The sequence below is a fragment of the Ambystoma mexicanum genome, chromosome 11, assembly GCF_040938575.1.
Source record: "Ambystoma mexicanum isolate Mex_15411 chromosome 11, UKY_AmexF1_1, whole genome shotgun sequence".
In the NCBI taxonomy this organism is placed as follows: Eukaryota; Metazoa; Chordata; class Amphibia; order Caudata; family Ambystomatidae; genus Ambystoma; species Ambystoma mexicanum.
The window spans coordinates 1,177,029,738-1,177,047,786 of NC_090934.1; the positions used below are offsets into that span (position 1 = coordinate 1,177,029,738).

The 18,049-nt window shown below is 47.4% G+C and overlaps 2 protein-coding genes across 6 annotated transcripts in view; both read left to right on the forward strand.

The window, feature by feature from the left end:
* Positions 1-18,049, forward strand: part of VPS13C (vacuolar protein sorting 13 homolog C) — a 5,236,720-nt gene that overhangs the window by 4,341,311 nt on the left and 877,360 nt on the right. The gene's annotated exons all lie outside the window — the stretch shown is intronic.
* On the forward strand, positions 1,318-7,536 carry LOC138504193 (uncharacterized). Of its 2 annotated transcripts, XR_011279796.1 has the most exons (3): positions 1,318-1,641; positions 1,911-6,591; positions 6,861-7,536. XR_011279796.1 is itself a non-coding variant. In XM_069624494.1 (2 exons), the coding sequence occupies exon 2, from the start codon at positions 3,809-3,811 to the stop codon at positions 6,113-6,115; it is 2,307 nt and encodes a 768-aa protein (XP_069480595.1). In that variant the 5' UTR covers positions 1,318-1,641; positions 1,911-3,808; the 3' UTR covers positions 6,116-7,536. The 2 variants fall into 2 exon arrangements, 1 of the variants encoding a protein (XP_069480595.1); XM_069624494.1 differs by having other exon boundaries at positions 1,911-7,536.

Below are 18,049 nucleotides of genomic sequence, written 5' to 3' on the forward strand. Positions count from 1 at the left end.
TCATTGCTACCACCAGGCGCCCCCGCCGCTTAGGCTCCCAAGAGGCACTGGTCCGAGAAGAGCGAAGACCTTTCCGGCTGTGCAATGGCTCATTCAGAGTCTGTCTCTTGTCACTGGTCGCCACAATAACGCCATGCGAAGGTGGGTTACCACCCACGCGACTCCCCCTTTTCCTCTTTCACTGTTCCAGGAGCTTAATGCCCTTTGCAGACCTCGGAACATTAGAGAGCACGGAACATTAGAGAGCATTTAGTACACTCTTTGTACACCAAGAGACCACCTCAAAGCAATCTGTGGAACCTAAGGCCACTAAAAGGACACCACCCATGTGGGTCTTGCTCGGTTTGCCAATTCACGTCCAAAATTCAACATTTCCAAGTGGGATACAAAACTTGGACGCTCAAAGACATTTCGAATTGCAAAACCAACCAAGTGGTCTATTGTATAGAATGCCCTTGTAAGTTACGCTACGTCGGGCAAACCACGCGGAGCGTTGGCACACGGATTTCTGAACACCGGTCACGGATCAGGTGTAAAAATCTAACATCACCTTTGGTACAACATTATATGGATAAAAAACATACCACCCAAGACATCAAATGGTGGGTTCTCGAAAGAGTGCGCAACGGCCCCAACATTCAAGGCAGACTTCTAGACCTTGAAAGTAGGTGGATCCATCGATTGGATTCGGTACAACAGGGGCTTAATGAACAACAAATCTTTCCGTATTAAAAAGAAGTAATGGTCTACTTCGCACTCTTCCTCATTAGGACGACCGGCTCACCCTGACTTACCCGAGCACACTTTTTCGGCGGAGGACGCCGGAGCGCGCCCCCCTATCTCGTGACCCCAACCTGCGCAGTCCGGTGGCCGCTCCGATCATTACCATCGGGTTTTATCTTGAGCTCCACGCTGGTTTCTGCCCTCTCTTTCTCGTGCTCCTGGCTCTGACCCATCCAGGGAATTCCGCCCGGTCACACAGCGGACCTTCTACACTCGGTTCCGCATTCCCGGCGATACCCACCAATCAAGACACGACACGTATTGCGAGCCGATTGGTCAGCTCCAACACACCTCCAGGGTATTTAACACACCCACGAGACGAACGCTTTCAGTCTGCAGCAGCCCGTCAGACCACAAGCATCGCACGCTTGAAATCTGAAGATTTCCGACTAAATAGCACCGAATTGGAAGCGCCTCCGGCACTACTCAACTGGTACTTTTGGCTCTAATTATTAATTCACTACACGCCCACTATATCCTTATCGGGCGCCTAAGAACCGTTCAGCTCACACCCACAGGAGCCACCCATATTCTATCTGCAGTGAATACAGTCTGCACCAGACTTCATGCTGTCACAAATGACTTTCCTTTCAGATTGCATTGTTGGCGATTTCTCACAACCTAGCACACCATACAGAACCCGTTGCAGTTTTTCTCGACACATACATGTGATAGCACTATGATACCTTCTTTTTCCTTGCCCTTCTAGCACAGAATGATGTTCCCGGCAGGATTCAATATTGTGGACTGAATCCAGCCACTCTTCCACTTTACCAGGCCACCCCCAGTGCGACCTGTCCGGCCCGACCTACAAGGAGTGCCCGCCCTACAGCGAGATTTTCTTCAAGGTTGTCTGTGGTGAGTTAGGCATGTCTTCCAACCACTTCAGACACGGTTTTTTACAGTTGCATTTTCTTGCATTTACGAAATTTACTTCTAGACTTGCCCACCTACCAAATTTAGGCTCTTTATGTAATCGAACACTCGATTTAGTACATAATTAACATTGTTTGCTACGATTATGACCCAGTTATGTCCAGAAAGAATTAGGGTCTTGACACACAAGGATATTTATATTGATTTTTTCTTTTCTTCCTTTGTTTTTTATCTTTATTCTCTTGCTACAGGGGCCTTCTATTTGCCCTGATGAAGGCGGTTCATGTAGAACAGAATGTGTCCCTCAGAAGTTTTTCCTAATGGGACAACTCTCCCGCCGAAACGTGTACCATGTGCAAGGGGGCTGTATTGATCTACATGTTAGACCAATATCTACTGAACAGACATTTACAGGCCAGCAATTGGACTTTATAAGCTGACCAAGTTCCCCCTGTCACGTTGGCACCTGCAAGATGAGATGCTTCCATGAATAGAAGCAACTCCAGGACCTAGATACTTACAGGTCCCACAAACTTTTTTGACTCTTACATGCACCACATATGGAGCATGGCCTAAATCTAGAACCATTAGTTGTCTAGATTATTGAAATTTATTTTCGCATATTGCTACTTAGTTATTCATTGTTTAGATTATTGAAATTTGTCTCCGACACATTGTTTCTTTAAATGCATACTTAGTTACTCATTGTCTAGATTACTGAAATTTGTCTCTGACACTTTGTTTCTTTCAATGTATTTCCTTGATGTTGTTTTTTTCTTTGACTTAAACCTTCTATGTTTACAACCCTCACAAATTTGTCTCATACATATTGTTTCCTAATGTGTTCCTTTGAGTTTTGTTTCAATACAAACTTTTTACGTTCACAACTTTTGACACGTGTGCGTCTCCTTATTCGATCTTTCTTCTTTCTGGACAAACTCTTGGGTTACGAACCTAGGGATTCATTCCCTTAGCAAAATCCAATCAGGCTCCCCGATTTCCATTTTTTGTTTCATTTACTGACAAGAATTGGGTAGAAGCCTTGATGGTAGCAGTTCTACTTTCTTTTGTTTTTGTATTTTCTGTGCCTGAGTCTGCTACCTGTCACCCTGGGCACACCGAAATCCTTAGAATATATATTTCCACTTTGACAACCTCAGGTTGTTCTCTCGGTTTGGTGACCCTGGGTACACAACCTTGAAGACCGAACAAACAAATTTGGCCACAGTGCTACCCTTCACCACACTGTCCAAGAAATAATCCTTGTTTCAGTGCACACAATCTGGGCAACCTTTAACCTTGACTTAGATGTATACAGAATCTCACCCTGAGAGGGTGGGCACTCCCCAATAGTCCACCACACAATAAATCAGGTGCATATAATGGCAGAAAGTGCCACTCTAAGTTATACAGAAGAACAGACATCAGATCTATTATCAGGACCATCCTTCTTTGATCCCACTGGGCCCAATATATCCGGGCCCCCCACAAGCACAGGAGACGACCTCCTGAAACTCAAAAAAAAGGCATTCAGGACTGAACTACATGGTCATTTCTTGAAGGAGTATTTACGGGCTAGTATTATCCCGACGGGATTAGTTGTTAGGAACGAACCTTGTTTGTTCCTTGAGGACAAGGAATATACTACGAACTTCAGCTACATTGCAACCAAGTGTAGCAGGGACCTAATGGTCCTTACAATCACAACAGCACAGAGAGTCAGCCAGGAACTCCAAAAGACATTAGATGACGAAGAGAGAAAATTCGCAAATAGCGCGCTTATAACAGACGCCAAAAATCAAATAGAAGCAATCAACAAACAATTTGCCATTTTCAAAACAAACACGGTAAACAAAAAAACTAATAAACTACACAAAGACATTCAAGAATTTAAAACAGAATTAGTTTACCCCTATACCACAGAAGGATATTGCAAAAAATCGAACCAATCAGGAGGAACACAGTCAAGCAACCAGAAAGCTAAGGGAAGGGGCGTATCCTTCTCTGGATCAAGCAACAGCTCATCCAGTGGTAACTCCAACTCTAATTATAATCCATATCCATTTAACCCATTTGGCCAAGCCCAACCACATAACTATCCACCACCACCCTTCCAACCCCCTTTTTTAGGACGGGGAGGAGGGGGGGGATGGGGCCCTCCACCTTGGAACCAAGGTTTCCAAGGTCAACACAGACGTCCGAGACGGCGGAGGAGATAAACCACACGGCCGATCAAGTCTTACCCATTTTCAATTTAGCCAATGCGCAACTAACTGCCACACAAATCTCAGTCCTCACGAAGGGCCTATCCTTTGTACCATCTGATAACACAGATTGGTACAATACTGAGATGGAGATACGTCGGTTCTTACGGACCGTCAGATTACGAACTTTTTTCAAAGAACATGTTACAAATGAAGATCCCAATGACACAGGGTTACATCCCAAGTCTTCTTTCTCACCCTCTGAGAATCAAGTCCCCTCGGATCTTCTCACTTTTGAGAGATGCGTATTGCGTGACCTCAGAAGCCTGAGCAAAAGAAAACATAACCATAGACAACAAAATATTACACGAGCAGAAAGAGAAGCCCTATACGAACTAGCTAAAAAATCTGAGCTAGTTATCAAACCCGCAGACAAAGGTGGCGGGATTGTTATCATGAAATCTGAACAATATTTCCAGATGGTCATGGACCTTCTCAAAGATACACAAAGTTACAAACTTTTAAAAAAAGATCCCACGAAGGACCTGAAGGTCGAAATATCTGAGATGGTCTCCTTTGCTCTCGAAAGAGATTGGATTACGGAGAAGGAATCTGACTTTCTGAACACTACAGGAGGCAGAACTCCCTGCCTATACGCACTACCCAAGATCCATAAAAATTCCACCAACCCTCCTGGCAGACCCATTGTGTCAGGATGCGGATCCATTCTAGAGCCACTATGTAAGTTTGTGGACCATTTCCTCAAACCTATTAGCATCACCACAGAATCTTACATTAGAGATACGATGCATACAATCCAGATGTTCGAAAATTTAGCATTTGATCCTCAAAAAAATGTGTTGGTGACTTTTGACATTAAGTCGTTATACACTAGTATTCCGCAACAAGCTGCGATTGACTGCGTATATGAATATCTTGTCGAAACTAATAGAGAGACCAAGGCTCCACCGGAATTCATCATTGAACTAATGACACTTGCCCTCTGTAAGAATTTCTTTGAATTTGACAAACAGTTTTATTTGCAAATTAAGGGAACAGCCATGGGGGCGGCATTCGCCCCAAGCCTAGCTATTTTATTTATGGCCAAATTTGAAAAGAATTTCATTTACAATATGATCAACCCCTGGAAGGACAATATCAAACAATGGCGTCGATATATTGATGACGTCATTTGCTTATGGGAAGGAACAGAGGACACATTACAAAACTTTTTTGTCTGGCTGAATACTTGCAGCACAGACATACAATTCACAATGGAATGCAGCCACACCAGGATTAATTTTTTAGACCTCACGATTGGACACAATCAGGGCAGATTAACTTGCAACACTTTTCGCAAACCAACTGATCGCAACACCCTTCTCCACTTCCAGAGTGACCATCCCAAACACATTAAAGAAAACTTACCATACGGACAATTTCTTCGTCTGCGCAGGAATTGCACAGACCTACATGACTTCTACCATGATGCCGAGTTACTGAGCAATAGATTAATTGAAAGGGGATATCCCAGGAAGTTAGTATCCAGATCTTTGAAAAGGGCACGCTTCACCTGTCGGGACTCACTCCTCACCCCCAAAACTAGAGTGGAACCGCAAGACCAAATCACATGCGTGATAACACACGGTCAGCATGCTTTTCAGGTTAAACAGATCATTCACAAGTACTGGCCTATTGCCAGACTATGTCTACCCGACCAACAATCACCCCGATTTGCATTTAAGAGAGCACGGAACATTAGAGAGCATTTAGTACACTCTTTGTACACCAAGAGACCACCTCAAAGCAATCTGTGGAACCTAAGGCCACTAAAAGGACACCACCCATGTGGGTCTTGCTCGGTTTGCCAATTCACGTCCAAAATTCAACATTTCCAAGTGGGATACAAAACTTGGACGCTCAAAGACATTTCGAATTGCAAAACCAACCAAGTGGTCTATTGTATAGAATGCCCTTGTAAGTTACGCTACGTCGGGCAAACCACGCGGAGCGTTGGCACACGGATTTCTGAACACCGGTCACGGATCAGGTGTAAAAATCTAACATCACCTTTGGTACAACATTATATGGATAAAAAACATACCACCCAAGACATCAAATGGTGGGTTCTCGAAAGAGTGCGCAACGGCCCCAACATTCAAGGCAGACTTCTAGACCTTGAAAGTAGGTGGATCCATCGATTGGATTCGGTACAACAGGGGCTTAATGAACAACAAATCTTTCCGTATTAAAAAGAAGTAATGGTCTACTTCGCACTCTTCCTCATTAGGACGACCGGCTCACCCTGACTTACCCGAGCACACTTTTTCGGCGGAGGACGCCGGAGCGCGCCCCCCTATCTCGTGACCCCAACCTGCGCAGTCACCTGAGCCACCCATATTCTATCTGCAGTGAATACAGTCTGCACCAGACTTCATGCTGTCACAAATGACTTTCCTTTCAGATTGCATTGTTGGCGATTTCTCACAACCTAGCACACCATACAGAACCCGTTGCAGTTTTTCTCGACACATACATGTGATAGCACTATGATACCTTCTTTTTCCTTGCCCTTCTAGCACAGAATGATGTTCCCGGCAGGATTCAATATTGTGGACTGAATCCAGCCACTCTTCCACTTTACCAGGCCACCCCCAGTGCGACCTGTCCGGCCCGACCTACAAGGAGTGCCCGCCCTACAGCGAGATTTTCTTCAAGGTTGTCTGTGGTGAGTTAGGCATGTCTTCCAACCACTTCAGACACGGTTTTTTACAGTTGCATTTTCTTGCATTTACGAAATTTACTTCTAGACTTGCCCACCTACCAAATTTAGGCTCTTTATGTAATCGAACACTCGATTTAGTACATAATTAACATTGTTTGCTACGATTATGACCCAGTTATGTCCAGAAAGAATTAGGGTCTTGACACACAAGGATATTTATATTGATTTTTTCTTTTCTTCCTTTGTTTTTTATCTTTATTCTCTTGCTACAGGGGCCTTCTATTTGCCCTGATGAAGGCGGTTCATGTAGAACAGAATGTGTCCCTCAGAAGTTTTTCCTAATGGGACAACTCTCCCGCCGAAACGTGTACCATGTGCAAGGGGGCTGTATTGATCTACATGTTAGACCAATATCTACTGAACAGACATTTACAGGCCAGCAATTGGACTTTATAAGCTGACCAAGTTCCCCCTGTCACGTTGGCACCTGCAAGATGAGATGCTTCCATGAATAGAAGCAACTCCAGGACCTAGATACTTACAGGTCCCACAAACTTTTTTGACTCTTACATGCACCACATATGGAGCATGGCCTAAATCTAGAACCATTAGTTGTCTAGATTATTGAAATTTATTTTCGCATATTGCTACTTAGTTATTCATTGTTTAGATTATTGAAATTTGTCTCCGACACATTGTTTCTTTAAATGCATACTTAGTTACTCATTGTCTAGATTACTGAAATTTGTCTCTGACACTTTGTTTCTTTCAATGTATTTCCTTGATGTTGTTTTTTTCTTTGACTTAAACCTTCTATGTTTACAACCCTCACAAATTTGTCTCATACATATTGTTTCCTAATGTGTTCCTTTGAGTTTTGTTTCAATACAAACTTTTTACGTTCACAACTTTTGACACGTGTGCGTCTCCTTATTCGATCTTTCTTCTTTCTGGACAAACTCTTGGGTTACGAACCTAGGGATTCATTCCCTTAGCAAAATCCAATCAGGCTCCCCGATTTCCATTTTTTGTTTCATTTACTGACAAGAATTGGGTAGAAGCCTTGATGGTAGCAGTTCTACTTTCTTTTGTTTTTGCTTAATGCCCTTTGTGCACAATTTCAGTAACCTCCATGCTCCATCCAAAACCTGCATCCTTCCCCCTTTCTCCCAAAGTCCATACTAGGCACAACTCCCCCAGCCCTTCAAATCAGAGAACGGCCTGCCCCTGCAGGTGTTCCTGGACTGAGAGAGCGCCGTATTTTGGGGGGAAGCTGAGCCCTCATTGCTACCACCAGACACCCCGGCCGCTTAGGCTCCCAAGAGGCGCTGGTCCGAAAGACCCTTCCGGCTTTGCAATGGCTCATCCAACGGCTTCTGCTTTTAACCGGGCTGTCTGGCCAACTTGTTCCTCCTACTGCACCCGCAGTAGGTTCATCTCCATCTTTTATTAGGCTAAAGCTACCAACCAACTTATCCTCGCTCTGCCTGCCCTTGCAGGAGTTACCATGTTGGGGGAGTGCCGTTCCTGAAGGGTGAGGTTGAGCTGTATTCTTTTGCTTGATTTTCCAAAAACCAACTTTGCCTTCCTTGCTCCTTATCTCACTCCTATTCATTTCTTTATCTTTTAAATGAATTCTCCCCCCTTCAAGATTCCGTGTCATGTGGGCCCAATTCCCCCCAACCGTTAGCGGATTGCCTGCCCTTGCAGGAATTTTTCCAGGCTGGAGGAGTGCCGCTGCTCACCGGGCAGGGGCTGGGCCCTCCTTTCCCCACTTCTATTGCTTTAGCAGGCTAAAGCTCCCCAGCCACCGTCCCAACGAGCTGCCTAAACGCAGATGATCCCCGGCTGAGGGAGTGCCATTCAAGACCCGGACACTCTGCGTTTGTCCTTGTTCCCTGTAGGCCATCCTCGGCCCTCCTTCAGGCACTTAAGTAACGCCCTACTAAAAACCCATAATGCTACCTATCAGAGGCCTCATTCCCACTGTTACTTGTTCATCGCCCGCAAGGATGAAATGCTGCGTTGGACTTGCTGACCTACTAATCCAAACTCCGCTCCCAGTGCCAACACCTTACTCCACTGTCTTGCTTAAAACCTTATTTTCGAAATGAACCCTTCTTACTTCACCTTGTAGCTTGGTAACGCCTGCCACATGTCCCCCAGACCTATCTTCAGACATCCCACTACCAGACCTTGGCATGACATGGTACACCCACCTTGTCCCGCGCCACTCTGCCTTTCAATGCATGGTCATTTAGCCACCCTGGGAAAAACTACTAGCCGTATGCAACTCGTCCCCGGCTGGATAGACAGCAAGTCGTACCGATGTGTGCCCAAACTGTGCACAGCAACAGTCCACATCACCTTCACTTCACCCCAAAGGTGCTGGTTTACCCCCAAACTGGGCACGGCAACATCACCTTCACCACTGCCTGCTCCCCTATTTAATAGAACGGTGCCTTTCCCCTTACAATTGCCACTTCAGACCTGCCCGGCCCATGTCCCCAATCATTACTCCGCCATTTCTCTATTCCCATGGTCAGTCATGAGAGTTACCTTTACCCAGGGTTCTGCATGCTTCACCTCCCCTAATTCTGTACTTGTGGTGAGAACATGAGTACTACCCCAACTGTACACCCCACCATCTTTTTAGATCAATGAAGCACGTACCCACTACTGACCTCAAACTCTGTTTTAACCCCTAATTACCGCTTCCGTCCCTGTACGGAAACAGCTGACTCCTAGCGGCATCCGCTGCTGCACAGCTGCCCCTTACCAGCTTCTCTAGTCAGCCTCTATATCTTAGCTACGAACCCACCGGCCTCGGAGTGTTGCTCATTACTCCCACTGCGTGTGGGATGAAAGGCTGAGTTTGTCCCAACCCACTGATGCAACACCCATTTCCCAGGGTATTCTAACTGTGGTATCACTGCTCCTTGATGCCACCGGTGCCTCACCCTGTGTGCTCCTTGGCGGAAGCCTTTTTTAAATTTTGACAAGGCAGGGGCCATGGATGTCTGTTGTGATTCCGCTCCTTCCGTGTAAGAGCGCCTGAACCATGGTGTTACAACTGGGCTATAACCTCAAACTCCCCTTAAAATACAGTACACCAAGTGGCACGCTTGCATGTCCCAAGGACAACATATTCGACATAGACCACGTCCCGCAGGTGTTCTAAAGGGTGCCTTAATCCAGACAATGGCCCCTTAAAATCCAGCGACCCGGTTGTAGTACCTTGAACCCAAGCAGCCGTGCCTGTATGTTCTCCGGACAAAGTATCCGACATACTAACATGCACACCCAGAGTTCCACCAGGCTATAGTCCGCAAAAAGCCCCTTTACGTTGGAGTACAACCCCTTCCACTTAAGACACATCTACCGAGTTGCCTTGCTTGAGCCATAAACTCCACCATCTCCCCCGTAACATTATGCAACAAGACTACCGCGCTTTATCGTTGCAGCACCCACGCTGCCGATGACAAGAAGGTGCGGGGGAATAACCCAGGAGCCTGTTTAAGCCTACCTAACATGACCCCCGGACAGATATCACGTGTGCTAGAATCAAAGGCCCAGTATTACCTCACCCACAGCGCATTTCCCTGCCCCAAACTACTGACAGCCCAACACCCGTGTGCGGCAGTACATAGCCCTGCGAGTCGCCTGCCGGCTGCCCCTTAATATCAGGAAACCCGACTGCTGCATTTGTATGTTGCACGACTCTAAGACTTTGACCGGAACCCTTCCCCCCGGTTCTTCTAATACGCTATAAGCCCCTGCTCAGAGTAAATTGATCCTTGTTCAGGATCATTGCATGCCAAGCCTCCTCCAGCTGCGGTGCCGTCACCATACGCCACAAGCAAAAGTTGCAGTTGTACTATAAGGCTGGTTAGCGACCGACAATTTTGAAAATTTGCTGGGGCATTTGCAAACATTCTTACCCTGAGGTATAACCACCTCTGTGTTAAAGCGCCACCTCCACTTCCTGACCTTTACCAAAAGAATGCGCACCTGTATTGTTTGATGGGAAACTGTGCCCTCCCGGTTGCTTTCTCCCCACGGTCATCCGATGCCACCAACGCCTTTGTCTGTCATGCCGACTGCTACAGCCGACAAGCAACACGGCCTCAAAACCGTGCCAAACTCTTATAATCCCGGGAAGAGAGCGCTAACCGCTGTGCCCGAAGTATATCATACTCAGAGGCCCAATGCCTCCAATTTTAAACCTAACACTAAGCTTACATACCCTGAAAGTGTCTGCAATGTGCAAGTACTGGCTACGCGCATTAACACACATTTTGCACAATTAACAATGGAACACCGCACACCAGTCATAGCCCCTCCTATAACTTGCACGCTATTAGGCAGAATCCTGTGCAGTTCCCTTAGGGAGCACTACAGAAGATTAGGACTACAGGTGAGAGCAATAAATCCCCTTTGGTATCAGTCTGTACCACAAAGATTTAGTTGGTAGCTGTGGCTGAGCAGTCACACTTATCTCAAGAGGGAGATGAGCAGTATTCAGGGTTTACACAATAGGGCTACAGTACTATGGCACAAGGAAACACTGACCAAAGCTTGTAGTAAAAAGAATATATATATATATTTATTTTATACACTTCTAGTTAAACACATTTATCACAGTTATTAATCAAGTTAAATTCAGTCAAGAAAAGTATACACAACTCCTTAGTTAAATTGTAGACAAGTTTGAGCAAGAGTGAAAACTGAGCAAAACGGCACAGTGAAAACCAAACACAAATGGCAATTTCTCACAAGGGAGGGAAAGCACAAGTTATACAGAAATATCTTCTTACACACCCTAGCAGCACTTCCCATAAGTTTGTGAACAAGTTTAGGCAAGGCAGTACTTTAGCATAAAGAATACTGAAATGAAAACCGAGCAAAATAGCACTTCACAGGTTATAAAAGTGGGAAGGAAAAGGTGGTTATAAGAAGTAGGTACACCAACGCAGTTCAGGTTGAGAAGCAATCTAGAGAAGGTAGTTCTGACAAATTTAGCCAGAGTCAGTAGGCCTGTGTCAGAGTCAGTGGTGCAGGGCAAGGGCCCAGGAGCAAAATGTTCTTGTAGCTGCATTGAAGTCTTTGGTTAACGCAGTGCTTAAAGTGGGCCGGGGCCTGCCGGGGCCGGGCCCCGGCAGTCTCCAAAAAGTGGGACTGAGCCGGGGCCCCCGTCGAACCGCAACATTGGCGGAATGCATTATCCCGTCGCGGCTGCCATGAAGTCAGGCGAGCCGACAGAAGTGGCAGCCAGCCACAACGACGCTGTGACTGGCTGCCACTTCTGTCAGTCATAGTAACTGCTTTTGGTGACCCCTCGCGCGAGAGGTCACCAGAGGCAGTTACTGTCCCTTTGTTTCCCCAGGTCGCCGAGGCGTCTTTAACCCTCGGCGAACCTGGGGATTCCTCGACGTTTATAAAAGATGGCTTTGAAAGTACACATTTCAAGCCATCTTTTATAAAGCATTGTCGACGGACTTTGTCCGTAGTCAAAGCTTTATAAAAGATGGCTTGAATTGTGTACTTTCAAAGCCATCTTTTATAAACCCGAAATCTTTTTAAAAAAAAAGATGGCCTGAAAACTAGGCAAACCGTAGGGTATGCACACAAATATATTTTAATGTTATATATTTGTGTGCGTACCTTACTATGGTTTGTGTACTTTGCAAGCCATCTTTTATAAACGTAGAAATATGTTACATATCTCTATGTTTAGAAAAGATGGCTTGCATAGTACACAAACCATAGTAAGGTACGCACACAAATATATAACATTTATATATATTTGTGTGTATACCCTACGATTTGCCTACTTTTTAGGCCACGCCCCTCCCACAAGCCACGCCCCCAAATGAGGGCCCCCCCCCTCGATTTCTTACCCCACTTAAAGCCCTGGGTTAACGATTTGAAAAGGTGGATGCAGAAGGTGAAAGACAATGTTAAGAGAGAGGGGCGGCCAACCCAATAGGTAGGTAAAGGATTTAAAACACCATTAGCACTACCACGCAGAAAGGGCGGCCTGGCGGAACAATGTACCTTCAAAATGAAGAAGTGGCTCCTGCAGTGGCGGTTGTTCCTGGTAGTTCCTGCAGTTCGGGGGATCCAGCAGAGGAAGAGAGGCTCTCGTTGTGGAGGAAGGTTTAACTTACTGCACTACCCAGGGATGAAACCAGCTGCGGTGCTGCCCGACGAATAAAAGGTACGCTCCTTTAAATCGCAGTCCGGGTGCACTGGTTCCTGGCTGTCTGGTCTCCGAGTACAGGGTACTGGCGATTCGACCAGAGCAGATCCAGGAAGGCGATTGACAAACTGGTTGGCCCCACCAGCTCAAGGGAAGAAAGCTCTTGCAGATGAAGATCTTCTCTCGTTGTGTGGAGAAAAGTGGTGAGACGCTGCAGCAGGGCTTCACTGGTGGTTCAGTCGTTGCAGATGTCTTTCGCTTCTCTCCTCTTCGGCTTCTTAGTTCCAGTGGCGACGTCTTGCTCTTCCAGTCCTCAGGACCCTGCTTTTATGCAAAAAGATCCCCATTCATACAGCCTAGCTGTCACTCACACAGTGGAGTGGTCATCTTGGCGGGAGACCCTCCAGCCTATCAGGATAGAGTGTGACATGGGTTGCTGAGGCAACCCTGTCCAGGGCTCCTACTCCCCCTCCCACACAATGAACCCACACCAGACTCAGTGGCGCCGAAAGGAGGGCTTCTTGGCAGAAGCTCGCCAAAAGGACGAACAAAGGATCCCCGACCTGGGTTAGGAGTTTAGAGAAAGACACTAGAAAGAAGTTATATTAAAGTTCTGGCAAATAAAACCTACCGTAGTAAAGTTAATATTAAAATACACCGGCGGTATGTTAGAGGCTGTCAGAAAATCTTGTAGCCTCGAACAATGGGAAAATCCCATAGGAAAATATTTGCGGTCGAATATTTACGGTAGTAACCACTGCCACCAGCCAGAAACTATTGAGAGAGTGACTGTACGGTACCCTCTCAAAAATGAACATAAGGGAAAAACTATTAACCCTTCCCAGTACCTCCATAGTAAGATGGGTTGTACTGGTTTAGTTCACAAAAATTGACTTGTAAAATCAATGGGGACTTTACATGCCCTGGGAGACAGTAGTCAGTCCCAGGGTATGGAGTCTATGTTTGGGGGTCACTACGACACCCCAGTGTCACTGCACGGAGGGTGCTGTGTAACACATGTGAATAAAGATGGTTCCTGTGGAGGTGAGAAAAACCCCATTGACATTAAACACAAAAATAGCCTAGAACACACATAGCAAAAATGTCTTAAGAGTGGGAAAAAGAGTCCCGGGACTTGGATTTAATATGAATTAGGGGAACCTGACTGTTGGGGGTGTGTCCCGACTCCCAGCGATGCCCGTAAGCCCCCCAGCGCACAAGGACTCACCCACATGTCCTTCTGGCTCGGGCTTCCCGGTCGCACTGACACGGCCGGGAACGCCCCGTTTATTTATGCTGCAGGCGGCGGCGTGCAACGTCACGCTGCCGCGTGCGCGTCCCGTCATCGGGCAGCACCACACTGACAACAGATAATTCCAAACAACATGATATTTTCCATGGCCCTCCCTATGCCGCAAAACTAGTTTACAAAACGTTACATGCCACACTTTACTTGGCGACTGCAAGCTTGTTGCCATGCCTTAAACCAATCTCTTTTGATTCGCCGAACATTTCGCCTGTTGTTGGATAACCTGCCGAGCGACCCAACTTTAGTACTGCTGGTTACGTCCTCCGAACCCCCTGTCATAGACACAAGCGCACAGGTACACCTTACACCAATATCGGAGGACGAAACCTGTACACCAGTTTGTGAAACCACGATAGAACTTTAATTGGAACTGCAAGTCCGTTGCCAAGCCATATGCCGCGCCGCGTGTGGGCATCTCGTCTCTGGCAGCACATTCTTCAGAACAATTTTGCTGAAAACATCTAGACTATTTACGAGCAGTTCTGAGCGCATAGGGTATTCAAATAACTCAGATCCTGAGTGTGACAGCGAGGCAGCTGAGCCGAGTGAAGAAAAGGCGACGGGTCTTGGCGAGGCGACCACAAAGGGTGTCTATAGCGCCCCCTGCCCTAGAATGGAGTATCGCTCTATCTGGATTGCATGCACTGTTAATAGTGGACTAGGGATGATTGCATTTTCTTTTCTTTTTTTTTGTTGCGAGAAGACCACATGGCGCATAAGTGATGTTGACATGTGTGAGCAATTTAGTGTGCTCTCTACACATGGTTACTAACACAGAGATCTTCATGACGAAGTAGCTGAATACCACCATGTGGATGCAGTACTAGTGGCATAGTTGCGAGCAACCCGTACCACTTAAAAATATTATCCCGTTTTCGCCTAACATTGGTCAAATTTCCCCGTGCCCTGTCGCATCTACATAAAACAGTCCTGACCACCATTCCACCTGTTAACAGCTACGGCCGAGGGACACTCGCTCCATTAATTAATGCCCTGGCTGCTCCATTAATCCCTAGCGACTCCCCACCCGGTTGTTATTGAAGCAAGAGCTCACATTACCGGGAACAGGCCCTGTCCAAGTTGGGATCTAGGGGGGCGACGCAGCTAGGAGCCGAGGTTCACTATTCCCTGCAACCCAGACACAATGAAACTGGGCTAGCGAAACTGCAGCAGGAGTCCCCAGTGTTGCAGACATGGGGAGTGGGGGGGGTCTAGGATAAATAGCAGTTCACTGCACTAGGCACCTCTATACCCCCTGCCTGGAGACTGCGTACAACAGACTGCGAATACCATAATGCAGTTGGGTAAACAGCCCGACGACCCCGTAAAATTTGAATACAATGCAGCCTGGAGCCCGCCTACACCTACGTATGGGCCCATACTAAGCCAATGGAAGCTATATGTACACACCCTCATCTCCTTGCTCCGCACGCCAGACACAGTATAATTATCTACAACCCCTCTAACAATGGTCCCTTCAGCTCTCTCGTAACCCGTACCTTCTCTCCCTCTCCATCCACGACACAACAGCTCCTTTCACGACAGCAACCAAAACCCTTCTTAGCTGGAATCTGGATCTCCCACACCACGAACGCTGGAAAGTCCTTCAGCTGGAACGACCGCACCAAAACAGGAGCAGGAACCCGATGAGGAGCGGGAACAAACAAAAATCCTCCTTGGCGTCAGCAAGCGTCCATCAGCTGCAGGCTGTAGTCTGTGCAGCCCGCATCCGCCGTTTATAAGGGACTTGGTCCGCCACTTTATTTTGTAGCCCTTTCGCAGGCTTTCCCAGCGCTTTTGGCGCGCTTTCCCCTAACCCAGGCAGGAGGGGGGAGGAGGAGGACCCTGCTGCGGTTATCGGGGTGCCTCCTCCAACTTGTTCTGCTTTCCGTAGTCGCCTTCATAGTCATTGCGATTGTCGGACACAAAATACAAATTCCAAAACAGCTTTTCCCTTCCGTATTGCATGGTAAACTGCATGCATCATCGGCTTTCGTATTGCAAGCCTCGTTACCAGGATTCCATGGTGAATCGCATACATACCCTCCAATGAGGGTACTTTACTCATAGCCCCAAGGTAATTGACGAGCTAGAGAACAAATGAAGTGGGATATTCTCTGATCCCAATGCCCGGCTAGCAATAGTAATGATGTCACTACTGCTGGTACAGATATTGAACTGAGCGGAGTTCCTCGCATTCCTGACCTCGCCAACGGTCAGCACTGTTGGTATGAGGGCCCCAGGCCGCCCGTTCACACACACATGCACCTGTAGGAAGAATACGTGGACAAGTCTATGTGCTTCAGGGTCCCAGCGGCAACTGACGCCCACGGGTTCCACTTTATTTAACGCGCATGCGCGAGCCAGAACGAGGCTCGCGCATGCGTACAAACATGCGTCTCACTCCGTAACATTCCTCCTTTTCTTTAAAAGAAAACATAACAATAACACAACATATTATAACAAACCCAAAGTGAGTCAAACACCACCACCCCTGCCGCTCAGGGATCAGTGTCCATTATAAAGTCCTGGAACCGGGCTGGACACCTCCTCGCCTCCCTGCTCGGGTATCTCCTGATGGTGCCCTGGGACGGATGTGGAAAGCCCACTGGTGGAGGGTCCCCTCCACCATCGTCGTCTTCGCTTGTCGAGCTGGTGCTTGTTGCCTCTGGCTCATTGCCCCTGTTGCCTCCCTCGGACAGACGGGCCTCAATCTTCTTGAAGTACAACACATTACGTGTCACAGTTCCACGTCCATCAGCAGCGGTTACTATGGATCCCTTGGCACTTGTTACATCCATGGGCTGGGGCTCCTATGTAAGGGACATCTTACCCTCTGGATGGCGGTTGCGCACCAGCACAGTGTCTCCTACTGAAATGGTAGGCTTTTGGAGATTTCTCTGGGTGCTCTCCCGCTCGTTCCACGCCTGCCGCTCCTCTCTGACTCTGTCGTCGTCGATTGTTCCTGGTTCTCTTCCCTCCACCTCTGGTATGAGACCTCTGTGGCATCGCTTAAACAGTGCTTCGGCAGGCGCTACTCCGGTGGACTGTTGTGGAGTTGCCCGATACTCCCAGAGGAATTCAAATAAATTCTTTCGTAGCTCACCCCCTTCATTCAGATATATCCGGAACACTTTGTTCAAAGTGTGCATGAACCTTTCGGCCTCACCATTGGCCCTTGGCCAGAGGGGAGTCACTTTTGGATGCCGTATACCACATTCCTCCATGTATTTGGTGAATTGCTGGCCTTGTAAAGGCCGGCCATTGTCAGAGTATAGCTCATATGGAAATCCATTGGTGGCGAAAATTCTCCCCAGGGCCAGTATGGTATGGTCGCAGGATGTTGATTCCACCAGCTCAATTTCGGGTATCGCGACCACTGATCTATCACCACCAGGAAGTACGTGCCCCGACCTGTGGACCAGAAGTCCACATGCACTGTGCCCCACGGTTGTTTACTCCTTTGCATGGACTGTATGTGGGGCTCCCTCTCTGCCGGACTGGTTGCTTGACATGGAATGCACTGACGCACACACATTCGTCCACCCGACCATCTAGGTTCGGGAACCATACCTTGGCCCGTAAGCGCGCCTTTGTTTTGGCTGTGCCCTGGTGTCCCTTGTGGGCTAGGTCCAACACTTTTTCCACCAGTGCGCGAGGTATGACAATCTGATGCCCTTTCAGCATCAGTCCTTCTTCTGACATCGAGAGATCAATCCGGGCCCGCCACAATGCTTGCATGTCTTGTTGGGCACCCATCTCTCTTCTGGTGGTGTTAGCCAGTACTCCCTTCCAGTCTCCGCTGTTCATTGCTGCTTCAATAACTTGAAACACTTTGTCGGTCCTGGATGCATCCACCAGCTCCTGAACGGTTAGCTCCACAGGTATTGCCACTTCCACGACATGACGGACCATTTCGACACATTCGATCACCTCCAGCTTTTCTTGTG